This window comes from Melanerpes formicivorus, unplaced genomic scaffold (genome assembly GCF_026170545.1).
Source record: "Melanerpes formicivorus ecotype bairdi unplaced genomic scaffold, bMelFor1.0.p_v2 SCAF_3, whole genome shotgun sequence".
In the NCBI taxonomy this organism is placed as follows: Eukaryota; Metazoa; Chordata; class Aves; order Piciformes; family Picidae; genus Melanerpes; species Melanerpes formicivorus.
The window spans coordinates 30,447,543-30,465,430 of NW_027142355.1; the positions used below are offsets into that span (position 1 = coordinate 30,447,543).

Genomic DNA, 17,888 nt, shown 5'->3' on the forward strand with positions numbered 1-17,888 from the left:
GGCTCCACCTGGCATCTTAGCTGTTACCTTAAAAGCAGAACCTCTCATCAGATTTAGTGTCATTACTACCTTAATTAGATAATTATGTTTTGCTATTTTGAGTTCTTATAGTTTAGGTATTTTAAAATGCCACTGGCCATTTTTTTTTGCAGTGCTGAACTTGTTTTGTATTTGTCATCCTGTTACGGAGCTATCCTAAACATCATGAATCGTTCTTACATTTGTTAGTGATCTTCTAAATTGAAGTTGTTAAAAAAGCATTGATAGCAAGTATCAGCGTCCTTACAGTAGATAGATGTCTATAAACATAAAATATCTATGCTAACAATACTTTCCTCCTCCATGATATAAAATGACCCCTAAATGAAAGCAAAGTTGAAACTTCAGATGGATCTGAGCTTATTCATAACACAGTAGATCCTATTTCCCATTCCTGTTTAATATCTGGTACAAACTCAAAGCAGGATGCAGAGCAAGATGGATTGCTGAGAGGAGCTTTATCTCTCACAAGTACTTGTGAATTTTCTTGCCCAGTACCTTCATATTAGTGGGAAGATTTTCAACAAACATAATGATTTTTTCAGTAGGTGGGCCCAATCAGATGTTTAGTGGAAAAGATTCATCTTTGCGTTAATCTCGAGCTGTGTTTTTGCAGAACACTGTGGCATTTGTAACTTGCGTGTTGGGGACTGGAGAAATGCAGGCAGTGCTTAGAACAGCGTGGCAATTGTGGGGTTTTATTTTGTAATATGCTCACTATGATCAAAACACTAATGCAGTGTAGGAGCAGTTTGTTCTAACAAACTCATACGTTTGGAACAAAAGTTACATTGTCTCAGTTACAGAATATTTAGGGTTTCTCTCCTTATTGACAGCAAATCAAATTGAGGTTGTACCATAATTGTTACAGTGTTTTCAGCTTTCATGTCTTATGGTGTTTTCAAGTAATTGTATGGATTTGGGGGAGATTACTCTGATAATCCTTATTCTGTGACACAAAACTTGAGAATCACTATGTGAATGCTTCTCTGCACTTGTCCTGAATACATTGCAGTTGCTTACTCAATCATGGATCCTGACTGAGTTTAGGCAAGATTGGGATGTGGAAAGGAATATGTATAATCATCTGGAATGATGCAGAGTGCCTCCTGAGGTAGTTCTGGGCCCCTCAGTTCAGGAAGAATGTTGACTTGCTGGAACGAGTCCAGAGAAGGGCAACGAAGTTGGTGAGGGGTTTGGAACACATGCCCAATGAGGAGAGACTGAGGGAGCTGGGGTTGTTTAGCCTGGAGAGGAGGAGACTCAGGGGTGACCTTATTGCTCTCTACAACTACCTGAAGGGGGGTTGTAGACAGGCGGATGTTGGTCTCTTCTCCCAGGCAGCCAGTACCAGAACAAGAGGACACAGTCTCAGGCTGTGCCAGGGGAGGTTTAGGTTGGATGTTAGGAAGAAGTTCTATACAGAAAGAGTGATTGCCCATTGGAATGGGCTGCCCAGGGAGGTGGTAGAGTCGCCGTCATTGGAGGTTTTCAGGAGGAGACTTGATGGGGTGCTTGGTGCCATGGGTTAGTTGTTTATGTGGGTTGGATTGGTTGAAGGGTTGGACGCTATGATCTTGAAGGTCTCTTCCAATCTGTTTTATTCTATATTCTAAGAAAATGATGTATATAAAAAGCAATTGTGAACCTCCAATAAGTATGCTGCATAGGCATGCATTGCTTCTTGTAGGTTCAATCTGTTAGCACCAAAACATCAAATTACACTACAGCATGTGAAGTCTGATTGTAGTGTTAACACCAGTGTTACTACCTGTTGATGGACTGGTTCTATCTGAACTGGTTCTGTAGCAAGTCAATGAGCACATTAATTGCACTTCTATAATAAGGCATGCAGGGCTGTGGGTAAAGGGAAGCTCTCTGTATCATGGTTTGATGTTTGCTCAATGTCATGTCCTTGAGACTAGAAGCTAAATAAACTAAAGCTAAATAATAAAAAGCCCTATGAGGAGAGGCTGAGGGAGCTGGGATTGCTTAGCCTGGAGAGGAGGAGACTCAGGTGTGACCTTATTGCTCTCTACAACTACCTGAAGGGAGGTTGTAGACAGACAGATGTTGGTCTCTTCTCCCAGGCAGCCAGTACCAGAACAAGAGGACACAGTCTCAGGCTGCGCCAGGGGAGGTTTAGGCTGGATGTTAGGAAGAAGTTCTATACAGAGAGAGTGATTGCTCATTGGAATGGGTTGCCCAGGGAGGTGGTGGAGTCACCATCATTGAAGGTTTTCAGGAGGAGACTTGATAGGGTGCTTGGTGTCATGGGATAGTTGTTTAGGTGGGTTGGATTGGTTGATGGGTTGGACGCGATGATCTTGAAGGTCTCTTCCAACCTGGTCTGGTCTGGTCTATTCTATTCTATTGTATTCTATTTTATTCTAAACAAACTTTTAATTTGTCCTGAATTGGATAAAATATAGTAGGAACTGGATGCAGTTTATTAGTGGTTTCACTCACGTGTTGGCATCTGAGAATGGTGCTATCAGTTAAGAAGAACCAGTTATTCGATAATAGTGCTATCAATTAATAATGGTATCAGCTAGTTATCAGTTAATATCAGATTCTGGTGTTTGCTTGTGGTTAGAAGTATTGTTTTCACCATTTCAAGGGCACATAGGTCAGAAGTATAATGGGACACTTCTAAAAAATGGGACAAGTAGCAATGTTCTTCCAGGAAGCACACTAGCTGGGTGAAGTTGTTCTTTCAGACTAAGGAATATAATTATGTGTTTAAAAACAATATATTTGGGTTGGTGCCACGTGCCAATAAGAGCTGAGTTGGTTAAGGTGTAATTTTTTCATATATAATTTACTTTCCATAGTCTTAATAGCTTTGTCTGTGTGTTAATGAGTATTAAACAATAAGGAACTATCCAGTTTTTTTTTAAAACTATTAATATTATAGATTTGTGCAAAGAAAACAGCTGAAAAATAGATGTGGTCAGAAGCCACGGGACTCTTCTCAAGACAGAAATCTGTAGCTGTGAATTTATTTCCTTTGCTATATAACAAACATTAATATTTAATAACTGCACCATGGATATTAAAATCTTGGTTAATTATGCATCATAATACTGTTTCTACCTTTCCTAAAGCATTTCATGCCTCATTAAACCCATTCACATCACATTAAAACAATTAAAATTAACCTGTTCTGCCTCTCACTGACAGCTGGCGTTTCGTAAGTCCATTTTTGTTTTACTAATACTATTGGCTGAGACTTAACTTTTGAAGCTTCTTGGGTTTTTTACAGAAACCATCTATGTAGCAGTGAGTGTCATCTCTTCCAAAACTGCCTTTTCCCTACAAAACAGGAAAGCTCACTGTAGGGTACTAGCAGCGTGAATGCTGCAAAGTGCTGCAGTGGATGTCCCTTCCCATCTGATATTTATGTAGCAGATAAAGAATTGTCTTTTTAATTGCAATTATGTTCGTAAATGTTCTCAGAAGTCATCTTTTGTGTGATACATAATATTCCACCAAGAATATTTTAAAAACTCTTGGCATTAAAAAGCAAGAATAGTTCAATTTCTATTTTTAATGATGCAATATAGTATGCATAATAATCTGTGTTGTACTTTACTTTCCCGCTCTGCAGATACTTACAGAGGTTTGATGGCATTTGATTTTCCTGCTTAAATAGCAAAACCAAGCTGTGATCAGAGCTTTCAAATTTAAGTCCTGTGCTGTTGGTGGTTTTAGATGCATTCCATTTAGAAGAGTGACCCCTGCTTTACCAGCCACTTTCTCCCCAAGCCTTTCATTTGTCTTTAGAGTACTTCACCATAGAATAGAATAGAATAGAATAGAATAGAATAGAATAGAATAGAATAGAATAGAATAGAATAGAATAGAATAGAATAGAATAGAATAGATCAGGTTGGAAGAGACCTTCAAGGTCATTGTGTCCAATCTATCATCCAGCACCACCCAACCAACTAAACTATGCAACCAAGCACCCTGTTAAGCCTCCTCCTGAACACCTCCAATGATGGTGACTCCACCACCTCCCCAGGCAGCCCATTCCAATGGGCAATCACTCTCTCTGTATAGAACTTCTTCCTAACATCCAACCTAAACCTCCCCTGGCACAGTCTGAGACTGTGTCCTCTGGTTCTGGTACTGGCTGCCTGGGAGAAAAGACCAACTTCTGCCTGTCTACAACCTCCCTTTAGGTAGCTGTAGACAGCAATAAGGTCACCCCTGAGTCTCCTCCAGGAATATGTGAATATGTGAAAAATTAAGTACACCACAGGTACAATAACTTACGTGTTTCGGGACCCAATTGTATCTGATCAAACACAGGGCATTAGTTATAAGAATGTATGCAAGAGACAGGAAGGATTTTTCATGCAGTACCTAAATCTGTTTTCTTTTTAGCCAACCAATGGGATCTTCATGAGTGCATTTCTCATCGTTCTGCCTTTGGAATCCATGGCTCATGGGCTTTTCCATGAGCTGGGAAACTGCCTGGGAGGAACGTGCGTTGGATATGCCGTTGTGATTCCCACCAGCTTTTGCAGGTATAATTTTACCTTCATGTAAGTGTAGAGGTGATGCAGTGCTGTTGCTCTATTTTTCAATAATGAAATACAAATTTAAATAATAGATTATTTTGATTTTTTTTCCCCTTTTGCTCATCTTCAAAAAAGAATGAGCAACTCCAACTTCACCTTTGTATACGTGTTTATTTTAATCTTAGAAAGCCAACAAATGCTTTATGCATAGGCAGTTTACAGTCTGTAACTCACACAGAGGATTGGGGCATTTGACCAAGTGCAGATATATCACATGAGGGGATTTAATCAACCAGGCAGATGACTTCAAAACAGTTTTTTAATTCTATTAAATGAGTTAGTGTCTACATTTAAAGGATATTGAAATGCAATTTGTGGGTGGACTACACGTCAGTTACTGGTATTGTGAATTTGCAGCTTATTTTTGTTCCAATGTAAAGGTCACTGTGTGAGAAATACTTCAGGGTGGAGGGATTGTGCTATTATTATTATTTGCCCATTGGTGTGTTGTTTTTTTTTTTACAAGCTTTAAGCTTGCAAATGTTACTTTAGCCATATAATTAAAATTATGTGTCCATGTCTTTTTTGTAAATGATAAACAAGAACTATCTAAGTTATAGTATCATAGTTTCATTCAGGGTTGGAAGGGACCACAAGGATCATCTAGTTCCAACCCCCCTGCCATGGGCAGGGACACCCCACACTACATCAGGCTGGCCAGAGCCTCATCCAGCCTGGTCTTAAACACCTCCAGGGATGGGGCCTCGACCACCTCCCTGGACAACCCATTCCAGGGCTTCACCACTCTCATGGTGAAGAACCTCCTCCTCACATCCAGCCTGAATCTCCCCACCTCCATCTTAATTCCATTCCCTCGAGTCCTATCACTGCCTGAGATCCTGAGAAGTCCCTCCCCAGCCTTCCTGTAGGCCCCCTTCAGATACTGGAAGGCCACAATTAGATCACCTCGGAGCCTTCTCTTCTGCAGACTGTACAGCCCCAACTCCCTCAGTCTGTCCTCATAGGAGAGGTGCTCCAGCCCTCTGATCATCCTTGTGGCCCTTCTCTGGACACGTTCCAGCACATCCATATCCCTCTTGTAATAGGGGCTCCAGAACTGGACACAGTACTCCAGGTGGGTTCTCACCAGGGCTGAGTAGAGGGGGAGGATCACCTCCCTTGACCTGCTAGCCACACTTCTCCTGATGCAGCCTAGGATCTGATTGGCTTTGCGGGCTGCAAGTGCACACTGAGAGCTCATGTTGAGCTTTTTGTCCACCAGCACCCCCAAGTCTCTCTCCTCAGGGCTGCTTTCCAGCCAGTCACTGCCCAGCCTGGATTTGTGCCTGGGATTGCCTCGACCCAGATGCAGGACCCTGCACTTGCTCTTATTGAACCTCCTGAGGTTGGCTTGTGCCCACCTCTCCAGCCTGTCAAGGTCCCTCTGGATGGCCTCCCTTCCCTCCAGCGTGTCTGCTGCACCACACAGCTTGGTGTCATCAGCAAACTTGCTGAGGGTGCACTCAATGCCACTGTCCATGGCACCCACAAAGATGTTACATATTTGAGTTACAAGAGAAGCAGAGTAGTAAGTTGAAATGAGAGGTTTAAAACTAGAATTGCCTAATTTTATGAAAGGTGCCCAACTTGAGAATGTGTAGTGGATGAGGTTAAAAAATGAGCAAAGAAACAGAAGTTAGCACACTGATCTTGTATAAAATACTGTATGAACAAATTTTCTGAGCTGCTGATCTACAGTCTTTGACTGTGTACTCTTAAATTAATATATGTGATTATCAGAATCATAGAATCCTTTTGGTTGCAAAAGACCTTTAAGATCATTGAGTCTAACGATTGTTTAACTTTCTGTATTCTGTTCTTAGGGATAAAAAAGAATATATCAACATTCCGTACAACGTAGTTTTTTTTTCATGGCAAAAATGTAGTTCCATGTTATGTTACAAATCTTGTTATGTTAGATTCTGTATTATGCTTAGTGTTACATTATGTTTTATGTTATGTTCTGTTGTGTTGCTCTGTCTCTGGCAGTTCTCTCTAATTTTTGAATGATAAGATACTCTTGACCTTCCTGCTTTGGCAGATTTCTTGAGGTCCCTTCCCACTTGTACTGTGATACTGTGACATGAGGTTTAGTGCCATCCAATCGAGGACCTGACAGAACTAAACTTCCTTATTAACAAAGCTTGGCTCTGTCAGTGTCTTCACTTGCTGAGACAAACAGTAATGACCATATATTTGATACAGCTATAGTAATGGAATATTTGACTTCATTAAGGCAGACGAGGAGGTGCAAAATTTAATTAGACCAGTAAAGAAACCAGGTAGCTTTATATACTGACTTGCAAACAAAATACGTGAAAAAATATATATATATACCTATGAATATATAAACAGAAGTCATGTTTTGTATTAGTGGAGTAATGGAGATGAGTTTGTTACAGCTATCAGTCATATTCTTTATCAGTACCATTATTACACTGGCTGAAGACTGATGAACTCATTTCTTTTTCTAAAAATACATCCTGAGGAGCTCTCTCATAACTGGGTGTCTTGCAAGAACAAATCTCTTGTTGTCATGATTAATGAATAGCCATGTAGACTGGAAAAGGGAAAGCATATGTATTCTTGTGTACATATATATATGTATCTTTATTAATGTATTTTTATATAGCACACACATATATAAATACAAATAAAATGCATTTTGTAAGTTAGGTACTCTTGTTAAATAGGCATGTTCATATACATACATACACTCATCTGTATATACCTGGTTTGTTCCAAGTCTAGCTTGTAGCTTTTTCCTAATCTGTGAATACCATTATCAGAGGGCTGGAGCACCTCTCCTATGAGGACAGACTGAAGGAGTTGGGGCTGTTCACTCTGCAGAAGAGAAGGCTCCGAGGTGACCTAATTGTGGCCTTCCAGTATCTGAAGGGGGCCTACAGGAAGGCTGGGGAAGGACTTCTCAGGATCTCAGGTAGTGATAGGACTAGGGGAAATGGAATGAAGCTGGAGGTGGGGAGATTCAGGCTGGATGTGAGGAGGAGGTTCTTCACCATGAGAGTGGTGAAACCCTGGAATGGGTTGTCCAGGGAGGTGGTTAAGGCCCCGTCCCTGGAGGTGTTTAAGCCCAGGCTGGATGAGGCTCTGGCCAGCCTGATGTAGTGTGGGGTGTCCCTGCCCATGGCAGGGGGGTTGGAACTAGATGATCCTTGTGGTCCCTTCCAACCCTGACTGATACTGTGATACTATGATCTGAAACACATTTCTCATGCTGAAAGATCAGCATCTGAACAGCACACACAAGTAAGAATTACTGTATTTGTGCAAGTACTGTGTTGAATAAAGGCTCATTTGGAACAGAGAGAAATTAATTCCAAATACGTGAGCAAAATGTGTACTTGGATTTCTCTTCAGTCTTTGTTGGAAATCAGTTTTCATGATACTTTGTGCAGAGCATTCATTGTCCCTGCTCTTCCCTCTTGTGTGTGAAAAAGTGCTGTCTGAAGGCAGTGTTCTCTTAGGGGGACTTAATGAACTGCTTGAAGCCTACTTGGCATGTTCATGTCAAAGTTCCTTTCTCTCCCTTTCTGTGTCTCAGCTGCAGGAATAGCATGTGGTTGAGGAAGAGCTGTTTTATGAAGTGAAGAAGTGTGACAGAAGGGGAGAGGAGATAGTGGTCCCTCACTCAGATTCCAGTATTTTGATTTGTTTATCAGCTGTACATTTCAAGTCTGTTTCCTACTACATAGCAGAGGGGATATGCACAGGGGAAAACTACCCAGTTGCCAGAAATCCTGTAAGCATGAGATAATTGCAAATCATAATCACAGCTGTTTTTCTTCTTTTTAGTCCTGATGGCCAACCAACTCTTCTTCCACCTGAGCATGTGCAAGAGTTAAATCTGAGGTCTACTGGCATGCTTAATGCCATCCAAAGATTCTTTGCATATCACATGATTGAGACATACGGTTGTGACTACTCTACAAGCGGGCTGACCTTTGATACCCTTCACTCCAAGATCAAGTCTTTTCTTGAGCTTCGTACAGCAGATGGACCCAGACACGATACCTACATTTTATACTACAGTGGTCACTCACATAGCTCTGGTGAATGGGCACTGGCAGGTTTGGAGATGTCTTTATTAATAGTTTTGGTATTCATAAACTTTCCAAGTAAATTAAATATCTTTCTTTAAGGAAATCATGCTATATTATAAATACTTGGGAATTTTGCTCATCTTTATCATCTTTATTATATGATAGTCTAGAATGGCAAAGAGCCATCAGTCGTTGGAGAACAGGTTTGTATAAGCTGCTGGCAGAAAAGAAAGAAAAGAAAGGGTAATATACAAGGAGTCATCAAAACAGGCAAGGTTGCAGGCTGGCTACCTCTGCTGGTGGAGAGAAGGGAGAAGTGCAGAAAGCCCTGGGTAGCCTTAAGACTACAATGTATATATATAAATGTCTATATATACACACACATATATATACATATATACACATTATATATATACACATATATATGTGTATATATATATGTGTGTGTGTGTATGTATGTATATGTATATAAATAAATAAATAAATATATATATATATATATAAAGCAACAGTTTAATGTCTTGTCATACAGTTGGCATTCACTTCAATGTTTCCTCTTTTTCTGGCCCATTTTTGATCTCTTTATCAGTTGTATCTCAGCTGTATTCTTTGATAAACCTACTCAAGTTTTCAAATCGTTCGTCAGTTTAGCCTTGCTTTCCTTCTGTATGGATCTGGGCTTCTGAGGTTAATGTGTGTGAGATGAGAATTCTGCCTGTGAGCTCCTGGTCCTTGGCCAGCAGGGTCTCTCCAGGATATGTGCTCTTGCACAGTGCAGACAGATTTGAGCTTTACATGTGGTCATGCTGAGATGTTCAGTCGCTGGTCATTTTTCATCTGAAGGCCAAGTGCCTGTTTCAGTGCTGAGGAACAATGCTAGCCTGGGAGCTCAGGTCTCTTCTACAGGAAACTGCACCCTAATTACAGTCTGTCTTCATTTTTATGATAAGAGCCAAGGTAACCCTTAAAATAAAGTTTCTGTGCTGAAAACTACTGTGTGTAAATGCAGTGTTATTCAGCTGTCGTGACAGAGCTCCTTGGTGTCAAGTGACAGCACTAGAGGAAATGGTTTCAGGCTGCACCAGGCGAGGGTTAGGCTGGATGTTAGGAAATACTTCTTCACTGAGAGGGTTATCAAGCAATGGACTTGTCTGCCCAAGGCAGTGGTAGAGTCACCATCTTTAGAGGTGTTTAAGCAGCATGTGCACCTGGTGCTTAGGGGCATGATTTAGTGTTGACCCTTCAGTGCTGAGTTGAAGACTGGACTGGATGGTCTTTGAGGTCTCTTCCAACTGGATGTATTCTGTGATCTTCAGTTTCTGATGGAAATACATGTAGTCACATAAAGGAGAGGAACAGGCAGCTGTCATGTCTTTCATCCCTTTTTGTCATTAATTTTAGATAAATGAAGGAGTGTAACCTGATACAGGTAGCACTGCTCTGGAATGTGATTTAAAGTATAAATGGAAAAGATACAGGCTGTTTAATTTTGTAATTGTACCAGCTCCAGAAGTGTATTCTGACCCCTGGAGAGAATGGACAGAGATGGCAGCAGTGAAAAACAACATTCAGAGCTAATAGAAAAAGTAGTGTCTTCCTGTTGGCTTATGCCCTGACATGGCTCAGCAGTCACAGTGTAGCCTTCGCTTTGTAATGACACCCTACAAAGGAGGCTTACTGAATTTACTAGTTTACTAAAGATATTTCTCTGTTGTTGGAAGCTGAAATGGAACACAGTGGTATATACAAGAAACTGTTAACTGGTCATGCATAAAGTATGAGCAGTGAAGCAACCTGGGAGGTCATGGTCTCTGAGTGAAGGCAAAGGCAAGAGCTGGGCTAATGAAGCTTTGTCTCTGTTGTTCAAAGTGTCAGCTTAAGTGCCTATGACACCTGCCAAAGAGCCGGATGTGGCTAGATGCATGGATTTCTTACACACCTTGTGCTGGCTGATAAATCTATGTGTTTGAGGTCAGTAGGGTTAGAAACCGAGTATGTGTTTGTGTATGAAGGATGAGATGGTTTTCTTTAGGTAGTTTTATTCAGTACTGTTTTGAAATCACCCGTACCCCCCCACCCACAGGTATGCTAACATCAAGTTCGTTTATAAGCCTTTAAAATGGGAACAAGTAAAGAAATTTTTGCTGCAAATTGACACAAAAGGCTTACCTAGAAAAGGGGAACTGCTTCTATATAAATAATTGGTGTAAAGAACTACAGAAGTTTGGGGGTCATGTGCCACATGCAGGCATTGCTGTAGGTTTGTATATTAAGATTTTCTTTGGTACTAAATTTTCCAGGTTTGCATCTTTTTGAAGAAGTTGTAGCCCTGTAATTTCTTTTTAACTGTGACAGCACACTCAGAGCTCTAAAACATGGAGCTATTAATTCTAAGCACTTTTTTGTTACCCATTACAGGCAGAAATGTAGGTGCTGAAATATGCAGCTCTTCTGTTTGAGGTTCATCTCTGCAATTAAATTCCTACTAACCAGAGTTTAAACGCTGCTGAATGTTACATATATTCCACAGTGAAGATTAGTATGGAATTAGTATGGAATTAGAGAAGGGCAACAAGGCTGGTGAGAGGCCTTGAACACAAGCCCTATGAGGAGAGGCTGAGGGAGCTGGGATTGTTTAGCCTGGAGAAGAGGAGGCTCAGGGGTGACCTTATTGCCCTCTACAACTACCTGAAGGGTGGTTGTAGCCAGGAGGGAGTTGGCCTCTTCTCCCAGGCAACCAGCACCAGAACAAGGGGACACAGTCTCAAGCTGCGCCAGGGGAGGTTCAGACTCGAGGTGAGGAGGAAGTTCTTCACCGAGCGAGTCATTCGGCATTGGAATGGGTTGCCCAGGGAGGTGGTTGAGTCATCGACCCTGGAGGCGTTCAAGGGGAGATTGGACGTGGCACTTGGTGCCATGGTCTAGTCATGGGGTCTGTGGTGTCAGGTTGGACTCGATGATCCTCGAGGTCCTTTCCAACCTAAGTGATACTGTGATACTGTGAATTAACATACAGTTATTTTAAATGACATTTTTCTACCTTCCTTTTGAAAGTCTTCATTTTTTGTTTTGAAGTTGACATTTTGAAATCAGTTTTATTGTAAATCTTTATCATAGCTCCAACCTGCCAACACCTAGACATACCAGCTCTTCACTTGAGAAAGCAGTCAACTTTTCAAAGTTAGATAGATCCTGCAGTATCCATTATACTTAAGCAGAAGGGCTTTCCACTCTAGGTGACCTGGTTTAGTCACAGTCTGCTCTGTGAGAGCATTGCTGGAGCAATAGCTGAGATGGAACATGACAAGTTGGATGCTAGTTGCAAATGCTTTCTGAGCTGATAAATATTGTGGGGAAAATCCTGTGAGATTTTTTGTTTCATTGAGTTGTAAGTCCATACCAGTTGTAATTGTCATGATGCTCTGAGGACAACTATGTCCATAGAGTGAATCTCTTAGTTTCTGGTCACATCAAGCCCAAGTGATGGTGGTGCCTGTAGGTGGGGCTTTCTTGCTCTTCAAAACTGTTAGCATGTGTTTTGTTCCAAAGTGCTTGCTTTTCCTTAAAAGAGGAGTTCTTAACATTAGTAAAAACACATTTAGAAGACAATTTTTCTTCCTTAAAATTATTAAAGTCTGTTTCAAGTTTTTATAGCATCAGAGTGGTTTGAGTTGGAAGAGACTTTTAAAGGTCATCTAGTCCAACTCCAGGGACATCTTTAACTAGATTAGGTTTCTTTTTGCTTTTCTCTTTTTCCTTTTGCTTTCTATTTTGTTTAGCTATTTCTATACTTCTTCAGTAGGGAGCAGTTTGTTTTATTCTGTGAAGGAATGAACAAATGAAAGGTGAGTTAATGGCCTCATCTGCCACAAGCAAGGCAGGTGGAATCCATTAATACCTCTCTGGAGTTCAGCAACACCTAAAAACCGGGAGGATCAGTTGGAAACTTCTGTTCCATCTGTCCAGGTTGTTAAAATAAGCAGTTCTTTGAGCTCACACTCAAAATTCTGTAGAGGTTTCTGTTTCTTCTTTCTAATATTAAATCTTGTTTTGTTGTGGTAGGGGGTGATGCTTTACGACTTGACACGCTGTTGGAGTGGTGGAGAGAAAAGAACGGCACGTTTTGTTCCCGACTCATCATCGTTTTAGACTGTGAGAACTCTCAGCCTTGGGTTAAAGAAGTAAGAAAAGTCAATGACCAGTATGTTGCTGTGCAAGGAGCAGTGATGGCCAGAGTTGTGGATGTCGAGGAAGCAGACCCACCACAGCTTGGTGACTTCACTAGGCAATGGGTTGAGTATAACTGTAATCCCGACAGCAGCATCAACTGGTCCGAAAAGGGCCGTACGGTGAAAGCGGTGTACGGCGTGTCAAAGCGTTGGAGCGACTACACCTTGCATTTGCCAACGGGAAGCGATGTCACCAAACACTGGATGATGTACTTCCCACGCATCACCTATCCATTAGTACATTTGGCAAACTGGTTTTGTGGTCTCAATCTCTTCTGGGTCTGTAAAGCGTGCTTTAGGTGTTTGAAAAGACTGAAAATGAGTTGGTTTCTTCCCACGGTGCTGGACACGGGACAGGGTTTCAAACTTGTGAAATCCTAATTAGCAACCAAAGAGAAAATTAAGTGGGAGCTCTGGGAACATTCTCACTGTACTGTACTTGCAACTTTTTATATGACTGTTTTTCTCAGAAAAAGTCTACTACACTCACTTTATTCAGCTCTTTGAGCAGCTATAATATATGCAACAGTTAGAAACTGCCATCTGAAACAGAAGAGAGTAGGACTGTGATATTTGAGGTTTGTTACTGGTCTATATGTACATATGTAAGAGACTTATTTAATCTGACCATGCTTTTTGGAGACTGTTCACATGTTCATATGCATCGTATAGAGCAGCTTTTAAGAGCCACCAGTTGGATGGACAGCAGCTCCTGTGAGCTTACAGCATGCTTATTTGTCATTTATATCCACTGTAAGGTTCAAATACAGCAAAGGAACCAAACTAATACTCAAATCAGTCTATACACCCTTGAAATTACATGGTGAGGTCAAGGGTATTATAAAACATCACTGAACAGAAAAAAGAAATAGAAGAATGGATAGCTATTGTAGGTAAGTAACTACCAAGAGTCTTTAGTTTTGTTTGCATTTACATCGTCAGCCCCTGCCTCAGTTCTCTACTGCCGACAGTGGAAATTTGCCACAGAAAACAAGGAAATCAGACAACCCTCTAATGCTCTGATGCTGCTGAGACAATGTTTTCTGAAGTGCACTTCACTTTCAAAATGCAGTATCTTGCTGGTGATCCTGGTTTGGTTTGTTGGGTTTTTTCCCCATAGTTGATTCGTACATGGAATAAAAAGTGCACTAAGTGTTTCCTTCTCCTGGTAACAGTAGTTTGGTCTTTTCCAGCCTCTTAGTTTGTTGTTGTTTGGTTTTTTGTTTTTAAATCTTCCCTGAAGAAAAAATAAAACAAATAAAACCTGAGGAATTTTACAAAACCATCCCTAGATAAAAAGTGGAAATACAAGTGTTGCCTTGCTTGCATCTTTATATGAAGTCTTTGCTGTGCCTAAGACCTTTCTGTGAAATGCTAAGTATGCAGGGTTGGACTGGTAACTTCGTTATCTATTAAATCCACAGGCAACGTTTATCAGGAAAAAAAATGGATCATTCTCTTAGGACAGGAAAGAATTCTGTGTTCCTCAACTCTGTTCTTCCAGCCACAAGCTCCTAATCTTAATCCTTCCATGTGCAGAGATGGATGGTACTCTGGAAATCCTGTCACAGTCCTTCCTCTTCAGTCAGATTTTGTTTTCTCAAGTACAGAAAATAAGGAAGGAAACAATCAGCTAGACCAGTACAATTTCTTGTGGGGTTTTGGTGTAGGCATGTGCAATTCAGTAGGTCTAGAGTTTACTTCTTTCTGTTTCCATTAGTATTGAAATAAACACATTAGGCATGAGCTGTTATTTGTCTAAAACATAATTATTTTTTTTAAATATAAACACATTAAAATACTTCAGGAGTGCTTTTCAGTCTTTGCCATCCAGGGGTTTTCTAATTGTATTTGAACTTTTTAGCCAGCTAAGTTAGAGAATCTGCTAATACTATTGTCTGCTGCTTGTTAGTAACTCCTGAAAATGTGTGATGAATTCGTGAGATCTGCAATAACCAGAATGATTTACACCCACCGACTTCAAAATGGTAATTTTTTGAGTCTTAAAAGTGACAGCCACTAAGTTTTTCATTATCATGTATTACATAACTTTGTTTACCAAAACACCACCCACCACCCTGCTTTGCTTTTCTCATTCCCCTTCCATAAAGTGGAGAGGATGAAGAAATGAAAGAAGAGGAAGGGTAGCCTATCAAGAGTCAGTTCTATTGGGTCTTCTCTAAGTAAATGCCATGGTGGCAGCTCTGTGAAAGATTCAAGAGGTGGTTGTAAGGACAGAGGGTAGTCACACCATCTAACTTCAGGTATCCAACTTAAATTTCTAACGTAAGCCTAAGTTAGGAGTCACCTCATTTAAATTCAGATGTCTGCAAGCTAGGCATCTGAATCCGTGCTTGTGACCTTAAGTGCTCCACTGCTCATTAATGAAGTTACTAATTTGACTTCTAGTTTAGGATGTTTGTGATTGTGCTGATTAGATTTGATTTGGGTTTGTTTTCATATGCCAAAGGTCAAGCAGACAGATCCCTTATGTCTGTTGAATAACCTTAGAGCACATCTGTTCCAGGGCATTCTCTGAAGCCTGAGCTGGGTACATAAGTTCACCATTCAAGCACATAAATTAGATACTTTGAAGTGAGGCTGAAGATGCATCCATCAGGTTGCAAAGAGCAGCACTGGCTCTTCTACAGAAGTAATTTTCCATTATTTCTGGTCAACAGCCCTTGAATATAGACAAAAAAGATTGCCATAAAAGCAATCATGTGGTTTGTAAAATCACCATTATTTTGGCTGTTATTTGAGTGGACATTTGAAAGTCAGGTAGTCCTTTCTGTTTTGTAAAAGCTTTGAATATCAACCATAATAATTCCTGATAACTACAGTGGGGAAATCTTACTCTGTACCTGCTACTCTTACATTTTTATGGGCACAATCTAGATCTTTTTCTACATCAATGGGAAGAGGAAAAGGTGGAACTCCTGACCCATCCTGGGAGCGTGAGCAGTAGCCGCTCTCCAGCACACTTTGGGCAGAGCAAATGCAATGGTTGGTGCTGATCATTTGCCTCTCTTTATTAAATGGTCTCCAGCTCACCTGTCAAAGTGTTAGATTTGCTCTAGGGTAGACAAAATGATCTTTAGCAGCTTGCTGAAAGATGCATAAGTACTCAGCTGAAAATACTACAGAAAGATTATTTGCAAGTAAAACTAATTGTGTTTGCAGACTTGTTTCAATTTTCTCAATCAAAGAACTCTAGTTTTCTGAATTCAAAATACTCTTAACATGAGCTAAGGTACTTCTGCTTTGGATTTTGGTTTTGTGTTTTTAAACACCAAAAGTATGGTGCTTAAACTAGATTTAAGCTAAAAGAAATGTTTACAGCTATTCAAACTGTGAGACCTTTTTGGACAAAGAGACTGTTTTGTGTGTTTCAAAACATGGTAAACCTGAGGTTCCTGAGGTGACAAGCCTCAGGAATTCAACAGTATTAATTCTTCACTTTTACACTGACTAATGTCAAGGTGTCCTACCCTGACCTACCTTCCCAGGTGGAAATTTCCTCTAGCTTGTGGTGCTCATACATGTCCATGGGTCTCTGCCCAGCCTCAGGTACATTCCCTATATGAAATACAGGGGCAATGCCTGAAAGAGAAATTTAAACCTAACTCCAAAGAATGTGACACGTGTCATCCGTTATGTACAAGCTGTTTTTCTTTAGTGGTAACATGCTTGCAAACTGTCTGGATTAAGAAAGTCTAAACCTTTATTTGAGAGGCTTGTCTCCATACTGTATATTCAGACATTTTGTTATAAAGGTTGCTATACATTTATATCATTGTAGTAATTTAATGCCAGCTTAGTTTAATTTATCTCTTGTATAGTCTCAGCCTTGCTGAATCATGCAAATGCACTGAGTCCTACAAATACAAGTCTTTAAAAGGAATTTGAACTGCAAATTTACTGTATTTTTCTCTGTACAAGTATTGGGGGGGAAAAAAAGCCATTCTTCTTCAATTTTGCACTACCAGAGTTAGGTGTTTGCAGTTCCTTCGTACACCTTGTGATTGTTGTTGTCCAGCCTTCGGTTCAAGTTTTCCCCAGAAATAATTTCTTTATGAAGTTTTCACACTGTTTTGCAAAGGCGTAATTCATGCTATGCTAGCTGTAAAGCACCTCTCTTGCCAGCAGTAGACAATGCAACTGGGTCAATTTTCTTGTTTATAAATGCTTCTGTGGAGGGTTTTTACTAGACTTACCAATTTTAGAGCTGTAAATAGGGGTTGGGAGGTTTTTCTGTGTATTTGTGACATGACTTAAATATATTTTGCTGGTTTGGATGCTTATTTCCATTTCATGTTTCTGTTTATGCCTTGGTCATTATTTTGGATTTCTGTGCTCACACTTGAATTCCCTGGGGTTTTTCTGTACACCTTGTTTCAGAAGGGGGTTGGGTTTGTTTTTTTAGCTGGAAATTGCAATGGAGTTTACTGAAAACTCTCTCAGGATTATTTGTAATTTAACAATTTAATAGAAATGAGAACTATTGCCTTAAATCCCTACTACCTTTCACCTTGTAATTTTTTTTCTCAGTCAACAAGCTAGCAAAAAACATTTATGTTTTGAAACATTATAGAGATACACTTGAAGAGTTCATCTACATGAACAGTTTTAGTTCGTCAAACTTGTCATGTCCAGTAAGACAAAGTCAATGGAGGGTTCCTGTCTGAGTGAGATCAAGCAGAAGGAAACTAAAACTGCTGAGGATGTTCCTGCTCTCCCTTCTCATGGAACAGGCCCAGCATTACCCTTAACGAGCCAGGCCTGAAGTGAAGGCTTCAGTGAGACATGGAGGAAAAGCAGAGTGATTAATGTGCTGAGGGGTGATGGGCATGTCAGTGGTAATCCAGTGTCCAGAGCTGCAGAGGAGGGCACAGCAGCAGTAGCAGTGCTTTTAACTCAGTGACCATCTGAATACAATAAGGATTTAATAGCACTTTTTTAAACAG

General features: G+C 40.4%; 1 protein-coding gene across 3 annotated transcripts in view; it reads left to right on the plus strand.

Moving 5' to 3' along the window:
* TMEM168 (transmembrane protein 168) overlaps positions 1 to 17,225 on the plus strand; it is a 30,507-nt gene extending 13,282 nt beyond the window's left edge. For all 3 annotated transcript variants that reach the window (XM_068169953.1, XM_068169969.1, XM_068169959.1), the window contains exons 3-5: positions 4,432 to 4,574; positions 8,445 to 8,719; positions 12,755 to 17,225. In XM_068169953.1, the coding sequence (XP_068026054.1) occupies positions 4,432 to 4,574; positions 8,445 to 8,719; positions 12,755 to 13,302 (966 nt within the window). In that variant the 3' untranslated portion in view covers positions 13,303 to 17,225. The remainder of the gene's footprint in view (positions 1 to 4,431; positions 4,575 to 8,444; positions 8,720 to 12,754) is intronic.
* The last annotated feature ends 663 nt before the right edge of the window (positions 17,226 to 17,888 follow it).